Genomic DNA, 9,401 nt, shown 5'->3' with positions numbered 1-9,401 from the left:
GATCTCAATTAAAAATTCCAAAAAGCTTTTTCATTGCTGGAGCTAGGAAAGTGATACTGAAGTTCATTTGGAAAAACAAAAGAACAGCTAGGAAAACACTGAAAATGAAAAGCTATGAAGGGTGATTAGCCCTTCAGACATTAAAACATACTACACAGCCTCTATATTTAAACCTGGAGCTACAGGTCTACGAAAAGACAGACCAATGAAGAATAAAGGAGTGAAAGGGATAGGGGAGTAAAATTTGAGTATACATTTTTGAGTAGTTTAGATTTCTAGAAGCATGTTAATGTTCTATATATTTAAAAAACAAAATTAAATACTAGACAAGATGTAAAAATATGCTACGTAAAAAAAATTGGGACAACTGAAAAAATTGGAATATAAAGTATTAAATGTTAAATTTTCTGAAATTGATAACTGTACTGGTGTTATGAAAGAGAATATTGTTATACTTGGGGAATATACACTGAAGTATTAAAGGGTAAAGGAGCATTACCCTTTGGAACTTACTTCCAAAAGATTGAAAAAAATTATGTGTATATTCACATTCATATAGGAATATGTATGTAACATACATACAGAATAATTTTTTAAATAAAAAATCGGTAAATTCAACTAAAAGGTAAAAAGTTCTATATTATTCTTTCAATTTTCCATATATTAAATTCAATATTATTTCAAGTTTAAAAAACATGATCTGGTTTTAAAGCACTACTGTCAAACTCAGAAATCGAAATTGGGATGATAAACCATCGGGGGCAGTCAGGTACATCTATGATGGATGGATAGACTGGTTGATTTCAGTAATTACGGTAAGACATTTTAATGAATGTAAATGGATGCCTTCATTTCATGAGCCCTATTTCTCAACTATCATAGGACCAACAGAAATGAAGTTGGGTCTCTCATTCTATTAAGCAAATGGCCTTTTGCCTCCAGCAATTTTCTCAAAGTCAGTTCAAATGCATTAATAGGTAAACTGGAATTACCTTCATCAGCTTATAATGGAGAAAATATTGATTTTTAAATATAACGAACATGAAACCCTTGAAACAAAACAGGCAGTGTAATCAGGGTAATTAATGCACTGGTGTTGGGCAAACTGCACATGAATTATCAAGACTGCAAGTGGGTCTAGGAAACAGAGTGTGGCCTGGGCCAACCAGCCTAATATCCACTACATTTGTTTTGGCTAATCAAGTATTACGTGCAACCAATGGCCAAGAGAGCTTTGGAAATCACTTTATTACTTCTGACGTCAAGGCACAGAGATTAAATATTCTTTTGACACAGATTGAGTGCTAACATCTAAATCACACATTGAAAAGCAGTACAAGTATCCCTCACAGCAGACAATGACGGTTTAATTAAAACCAGGTATGGAAAAATCAGGATGTCAAGATAAATACCAAGATGACCACATACATTGATACAGAGATTATATGATTTGGGGTTCTAATTCAACAATTTTTGTTGGTAGTCACGCCAAAAGTAACTGGGAAAATATGTACCTAATTGTTAAGAGGTTATGTCTGGGGACAGGAGTAAAAAGAAATATATACATTTCGATAAATATTTCAATATCTGAATTTTGAAGATAGATTGCCTTTACAATTTAAAAACAAATCAGTTCTAGTGATTGGCCATGGTAAAAATATATAAATGTACATGGCAATAGCAAGCTATGTAAACTGGCTTCATAGTGATCAAACTAAAATTCTAGTATTTTCAGACCTAGCTAATAAATATTAAGTTTGAAAATATTAAAGAGGAATGAGATAAGCAAATAATGAAATATGGATATTTTTCATTCAAAAGAGAAGCTCTTTGGACTCAAAACATCAAACCTTTATTCTATAAAACATATAATAATCTTAATGGTAGTTAACTTTAAAAAGCCACAAATACTATGAATTAAATATATGATACAGAAAAAAAAAGACATCAGATTATGTTGGGGGAAAGATATTTTAAATACAGTACATTTCCACAGCAAAATTTTCAATGGGATACTTTTTTATTCGGTTCTTTTTTCTAATAAAGGGTTTTTCTCTTTGTTTACTAAAATATTTTCTAGTCGACCTTTATATGTAAAATTTATCAAACAGGCAATTCCCTTAAGAACAGGCTGAGCCAGATGAAATGTGTAAACCAATTTACATATAAAATTAGAAGGCTAATTTTGGTACTACTGCATAGGTTTAGCATTATTGCATAGGTTCCAAAGTTTTTGCAAAACAACACCAACTTCTTAATTTTAGATTTGTAGTTGCCTCATCCTATCTGCCACCTACTGATGGAAGCACCACCTTGTGGCAAAAGTAAGTTTCTGAATTACAGAAGTCAAGACGGTTACCCAGAAAGAACAACTGGTAGCCTTCCTGACACTAGTGATGTTCTATTTCCAATCTGTATAGAGATGCCATGAGTACTCACTTTGTAATTATTTGTTAAACCACATGACTTTTCTGATATTGTATTTTGCAATTTTAAAAGTTTAGCAAAAAAATATTTTATGTGTACCTGAACTAAAAATAATAGGCCTAAATGCTTAAATTTTCTAAGCACTGGTCATACTTCCCAGAACTACAATGTATCTGTAACCTTGTAAATGCACTACTGTATTTTTATGATAGGAGACAAAGCACCAGAAAGAGATACATTCTTTGGTAAGAGATGGAAGGATTTTTTCTCCAGAATGTTTTCATCACTGCTGTCAGCCTCCAAAACCGTAGGTACTCTGTAATCATGTGGAATAACCTCCACACACCTATACTAACATGTCTGAAACTGTCTAAAATACACTAGATTGTACTACATCAATACGGAATATCAAGGATATATGGCGTAATTAACTATGCAACAATTTTCAATCAAAAAGTTTTTTCTTTCATGTTTTATTTACCGCATTTCCAGGAAGTGACACATACTAACTAGTCACAGAATACTTGAATTAGTTGAAGGAAATTTCACCTATCTCTAACTGCCATTGAATCACTTTTCCTAGGAGCTAAGTGCACCACATTTAGAACCTCTTTCAATCTGTAATTTTTTTAAAAGGAAAAAGCCTATTCTTTTTTCTCAGGAAATCGGTCAGGATCCTTTAGTGGCCACCTCCCTCACTAAGACCCTTGCCCAAGCACATCTATTTCAGTGGCAGGTGAGAAGAGCCAGTAGCTGATGCTACCCTGTGGAGGGGAAGCACTGCATCCTCAGGGACTGCCACTGAACTATCTTCCATTAGACCATGGAAAGCAACTCTCACTCCTGATTTCATCTCTGCTTCATTCAAACACTGGGAATGTTAAAGATGTGGGCAGATGTGCCTGAGAATATTTCAAAGGACAATGCCTTCTGCTGAGTTAACGCTACCTGCTAAAATAATCCTTATGTTCAAGTTAGGTACAGAAAATATTTTTAAAGAAACTCGGAATGTTACATCACAATTGCTGACTTCAGCCATTTCATAGAGCTATATAACAAAAAGGGAGCCACTATGCAAATGTTCTTGACACATCCCAAGTATGAATATGCCAATAATCATAAATATGGCTCAGTCAAGCATTTGTCTCTATATATGAAAAAATGTCAGGCTGTTGTACCACCAAGATCTATAACTTCAATAGGGGTCTTCAAATACAGCTGCCTCATAGGTGAAAAGAAGGAATATTCTCAGGGGTCTTTTAAGAGAGTCTTAAAATGGAGAATAAAATTATTGAACTTCTTATGTCCCCGTGAATGCAAGTAAGAAAATATAAACTTAACATGAGCTGTTTCACTAAGATTTCTGGAATAGTCCAGGCCTAATGTTAAGATAAAATATTATTAGTGAGAAATCTTGGCATTGATATTCCAGAGAAGTTATAGTTCGATATTTTAATCAAATATAACCATTTAAAAACTAAAAAATTTCTTCAATATTTTAAGAAAAATATAGTTCCTTTTCCTCCTAGAAAGAGACATACAGAGAGAGAGAATCATGAATAATAATGGAGAAAATGACTACCACTCAATGGGAAACAATCTTTTAACTGAAATAAAAAACTCAATAATTCCAACAGACTTCTATTTTTTAATAAAAACATATATCTAATTACTCAAAGTATAAGGAACATCTTAATTATTCAAAGTCTCTGTGGCTAATACTATCACAAGCATTAGAAAAGAGAATGCACAGTAACAAAAAGCGAGCTTAGGCATAGCTTCACATAGATGGTTTACCTTCAGGAAATCAAGAATCTCTAGAAATTATTAAAATTATAAAAAGGTTAAATTTTATATGCCCTTTTTCTCAACTTTGATTAAATGTAACTACATTAAAATATTGTCAGTCTTTGCGAAGCAGAAATGTATAATGGTATATTTATTTTAATCCTTCTTTAAGAATGATATCTAAACAAAGCTCAGACTAAGACACACACTAATACATGTCAGGAAAATAACAGTATAAATTATATACCGCATTGTCAGGTAATGTTAACAACCAGATTCACAAAATAAGGAAAATCAATGCTATTTTACATGTCTTTGAGCCGGGAAGTTTCTCAAGTAATGGTGTTATATTCAGGAAATGATACTTAAAAATAGAAATTCTTATACATTAGTCTCTCTGTTAAATAAGTCTCTTTCAAATCCTTCGGTTAACAACAATACTTTAAAAATCTTCAACTGTAAACTCTTAGCTTGCAACGTTTTGATTTTTCCTGAATCTTGAAAACTTCAAAATGCCATTAAAAAGATCATCTTCTGTTTCTTCTTAAAGAACTAATGTTCATAAAAGGATCGTCATCATCATCCTGAAATGATATACAAACGTTATTTTAGTGATTGTTCCACACTTCACTGAGGCAAGACAGAAGTTCTTATGGGCAAAACAATACCAGTAATTTACTCCTATCACATGAGGTAGACTTTCATTTTTCTATTTCCTTTATAAACACAACTAGTTTGTCAATTTATGTTTTCTCTTCCTCCTTTCCTTAGTAGCTATTTCACTATTGAAGTAAATAAGTCCAATTAAATTCTTAGCAAACAACGAAAATAAAAATTTATCATGTTATATATGTGTGTATAACTACCTACAAAATTGACCAGATATATATCACTTATCTATTAACCTTAATAAAGGCAAGTAAGTGTGGGCAAGCCAGAAAAATACTCAAGTCATTTCTATTTGGTTTTTAAATAGGTTTTTTTAATTTACATTTCATTACTACAGTAGCTCATGTTCTCAAAACTCAGACAAAGAATTAATAAAGTCACATGACCTAACTCAGAAATAGCTGTAATTCTTCGTTCTCATTACTCCTTTAGTGCCAGAAATAGCTACTTTTAGACTGATGCAAGAAAAGAACTTAGCAATCTTTCAAATATTTTTTTTGGGAAAAGAAATAGATGGAGTATTTCATCAGAGTTCCCAGGCTGCTGGGCTGTGTTATATGCGTTGTAAAAACAGACAGGAATATCAGAAATTAACTAAGAAATTAAAAAGAATGAAAACTAATGAACCTCGGATATGCCCCAGTTATATAATTTGATAAAGATAACACTGAATTGATTCTTATGTATTTTACAACAAATACTCAAGAAAAAAAAGCAAATTTGTGATTTATGTTTCTTTTAAGACATCAATAAAAAGGAATAATTATTTGGTGTTAGGTTTTGTTGGTGGTATTAATACATTCAAATGTTAGCTAAGTTAGCTATTTCCGGTGAGAAATGGATATTCTGAGAATTCACTTTCATTTACTGATTCATTTTCTGCTACTATCAAAGGCAGAACTTGTTAATAAACTAGAGATATATCCAAAGTTTAACAGAGTATTTGCTAATAGTTCTTTGCAGTTAACATGAACTATATAAATTTTTAAACTCTAACGTATAATCACAGGTATGTCTACAGGCTTTGAAATTAATAAACCAGTCAATAACCTCTCGCTTCTCTCCTGGAGGCAACACATAAGTATTTAATTAGTGGACTGAGCTCATGCTGCCATTTTTCTCTGCAGCCTGAATTCTGGTGAGTCTTCTCCTCAAGCTGTTCCAAAACCACAGCTGGGATACAGGGAACATGACAACAACAGTTGAAGCTCAAAATAAAAGGGGTGAGTCACATGCTATAACAGGGATGAACCTGGGGGACATTATGCTCAGTCAAACACGCCAGTCACAAAAAGGCAAATACTGTGTTATTCTACTCATATAAGGTATCTAAAGTAGTCAAATTCATAGAGACAGAAAGTAGAAGGCTGGTTGCCAGGGGCTGGGAGGAAGGAGAAATGGGGAGTTGTTCAATAGGCAGAGATTTGCGGTTTGGGAATATGAAAAAGTTCTGGAGATCTGTTACACAACAGTGAATATCTTAACACTACTGAACTGCACACTTAAAAATGGCTAAGATGATAAAGCTTTATGTTAAGTGTTTTTACCACAATTAAATTTTTAAAAATAAATGAAAGGAGTGATAGGCTTAAGAGAAACACTTTCGAGCAATTCAAAAAAAACTGGCAAAGGCCACTCAAATGGCAGCCATGGAGAAAAAGGAGAGGCCACTACCCTTTAGTCATGTAGCTTTAATTCAACTTAGCTGAAATGACAAATGAATACAGGCAAGGGGCAAGTCCTGATTCTACCTCTTCTTACTCCTTCTTATTAAAGTTAGAGATTTTATAGTATTCTGGTCCAGACAACCATTTTGAATTCTAATTTCTTCTATGTATCTTACCATATGGCATTTCACTCAATATCTGAACGCTTCTGTGACAAGAAAATTATCACCATATACCATCTTATATAGGAAATGTTTGGACATATAGTGGGTAATTAATAAATATTCTATTAAAGTAACATTAAAAGCTTTTAAGATAGCATCACCATCATTTCTCCAACTATAAATGACAGAAGCTGAAAAAACTATTCTGATCCTACTGCTAAGTGGACAAGTTAGGGTTGAGTGAATATCCTATTTTAAAAATCTGCATCCCTTTCACATCTGTAGTATTTACATTGATGAGCGCTCAAAAGGGGCTACTTATGGACTCAACAGTAACTATAGTTTAAAGGAAGGTTATCAATGAAACTATTTTTAAAAATCATTTCAGTAGCTAGCTTAGCAGTCCCTACTTAAAATTTATAAGCAGTTAAAATTAAGCTTTAACAATTTTACTTTATTACCTCATCTGATTCAAAATTGACCCCTTTACTTTTTTGGCTCTGGGACATGCATTTGCTTGATGATGATGACGTGTTCGACCACCTGAGGTAAAAACAAGAAAAAAATAAAGAAAATGAACCAGAGAATTCAACAAAGGTGCCCTTCTAAGTTTTTCATTCTAATAGTAGCTATGAATAAAAATAACTAACATATTCCCTTCAATCTACATTAGAAGCAGCAAGAAGTTAATGGTGAGGAAAAAGACTCTGGGTCTGAATTCCAGTTTTGGTATTTACTAGCTGTGTGGCTTTAGGCAAGTTACTTGGCCCCTCTGTGCCTCAATTTTCTCTACTGTAAAATGAGGCTGAGAATAATTTTTTAAAGATTAAATGTGTCAATATATTTCAACACTTAGAGATCAGTACCTAACACATATATTAGCACTACACAGATGCTTACTTATATTATTATTATAGTGTCTACTACCGTCCCCCACTCCTACAAATTGTGGCAACACTGAAATGTTTTTCTATCCAAATCTCAGTTATGTTTCTGTAATAGACAAAAGTTATCTTCCGAAAGGCTCTCTCCACTTTCTAGGGTTGCCTCACTGTTTGCGTTATTCGTGTTCAATCCAAATCAAATAGCAAATATTTACGGAGTGCTCTGCTCCTTGCCCAAATACTATGATAGGCCCTGGAAAATATCAATGAACAAGAAAATTGTGATTCCTACCTGTGTGAAGCTTAACTTATGGAAATGGAACTGATATTCCTGTCTTTTTATTAATAAAAATTTTAAGTCTATCTTAGATCAGAGGCCAGCAAACTATGGCTAGGTGGACCAAATGCAACCTGCCTGTGTTTAAGGACCTGTGAGCTAAGAATGTTCATATTTTAAAATGGTTACATTTTAAATAGTTATATAAGTACACACATAATATCCTTGATTTTGCCTCTTGGTCTTCAAAGCCTAAATTATTTACCAATTGGCCATTTAAGAAAAAGTTTGCCAACTCTTATCTCAAACGAAAACAGTGTTTGTGAATTCTTGGCCAACTCTGGGATACTTCAGATGTTATTACAGCAAAAGAAATAGGTCTGGTCTTTTCTAGACAAAAAGGTTGAGAATCAAGAGGTATTATGTCAGAAGGAAACAAATGTCCACAGGTTCTTATATACAAAAGGAAGTGACAGGAGGATTTGTCAAGCAACATAGATTTAGAGGTAGAGGACCAAGGAATTTATCAATCGATCCATCTGGGGAGGTTCCATCTCTCTATACTTAACCTAAGCTGGAACTGGTCAATTGTTGACTTGTTTCCATCTGTGCCAACAAGAAGCAGATCATCAAAAGCAGAAAGCCACAGTACTAGGGTGGCAGTTAGGTTAATGCATTGTTGTTGGAGGTTTGGGGAAAGGTGGAGGGTTATGGAAAGAAATATATATTAAGACCTGACTCTGCTTTCTGATGTCTCCCCAGACAAATAACTGATGGGGCCTAGAAACTAGCCAGGCATCTATGATAAACACTGGCTCATTTGATCAAAGGAAAAGCACTAATTCTTCATCAGAAGACCCCACAGACCCAGAGATCTCATCTGTGACAGGTCTATCATCCTCAGAAATCAATGGTGGGAAGGAAAAAAAAAATGGTTATACTGTTTTGACGTCTGGGCTGAAGAAATGAGCTTTTGTCCAGGGTGTCAAAAAGTGTTTGGTTTGATTAGCCTACTATGGATGGCTCAAAATAAGGGGGTGGAGGATATCAAATTGAGAGCCAGGAGCTGTAAGTTTTCACAATTTTTGTTCAGATATAATTTAGAGCCATAAGTGAAAATTCCTATCTGGAGATATTCAGCGAATAAGTCAGCTGTAGCAGTGTTATAAGCATAAGAAAACATGTTAAATTGACCTTAGGCTGTGCCTGGCACAGAAAAGGTACCCCCAAAACGTTAGTTCCCCCCACTGCAAGGCGTGATAGAATGCTCTGTCTTTCCTCCTCCACCTGGCCAGACTGAGCCAGGCCTTCTCTCGCTTGCTGCTTTAGAGAGGTGATTATTATCTGTCAGCTCTATCAAATCTGGAAGGGTCCTCTTATTTCCAGTACAGCAAGGGTAGAGTTTGGAACAATTTTTCTAGGGAAAAATAGGCTTTCCATTGCCCATCTGGCAGAAGGAATTTTTACAGCTGGAAGTTTTTCCTTTTTAAACTTAACTGCCAGGAATATTAGTGCATATCATTCT

The 9,401-nt window shown here is 34.0% G+C and overlaps 1 protein-coding gene across 3 annotated transcripts in view; it reads right to left on the bottom strand.

Annotated features, from left to right (window-relative positions):
* Positions 1–1,229: 1,229 nt before the first annotated feature.
* The window catches only part of MRE11 (MRE11 double strand break repair nuclease), a 57,083-nt gene continuing 48,911 nt past the window's right edge, over positions 1,230–9,401 (bottom strand). For all 3 annotated transcript variants that reach the window (XM_039882021.1, XM_039882023.1, XM_039882022.1), the window contains exons 19-20: positions 7,177–7,258; positions 1,230–4,799 (exon numbers count right to left, since the gene is read on the bottom strand). In XM_039882021.1, the coding sequence (XP_039737955.1) occupies positions 4,743–4,799; positions 7,177–7,258 (139 nt within the window). In that variant the 3' untranslated portion in view covers positions 1,230–4,742. The remainder of the gene's footprint in view (positions 4,800–7,176; positions 7,259–9,401) is intronic.

Source organism: Pteropus medius, unplaced genomic scaffold (genome assembly GCF_902729225.1).
Source record: "Pteropus medius unplaced genomic scaffold, Ma_sr-lr_union100, whole genome shotgun sequence".
Classification (NCBI taxonomy): domain Eukaryota; kingdom Metazoa; phylum Chordata; class Mammalia; order Chiroptera; family Pteropodidae; genus Pteropus; species Pteropus medius.
Note: the sequence above shows the minus strand (reverse complement) of the source record. Positions and strands in the feature narration are given on the sequence as shown.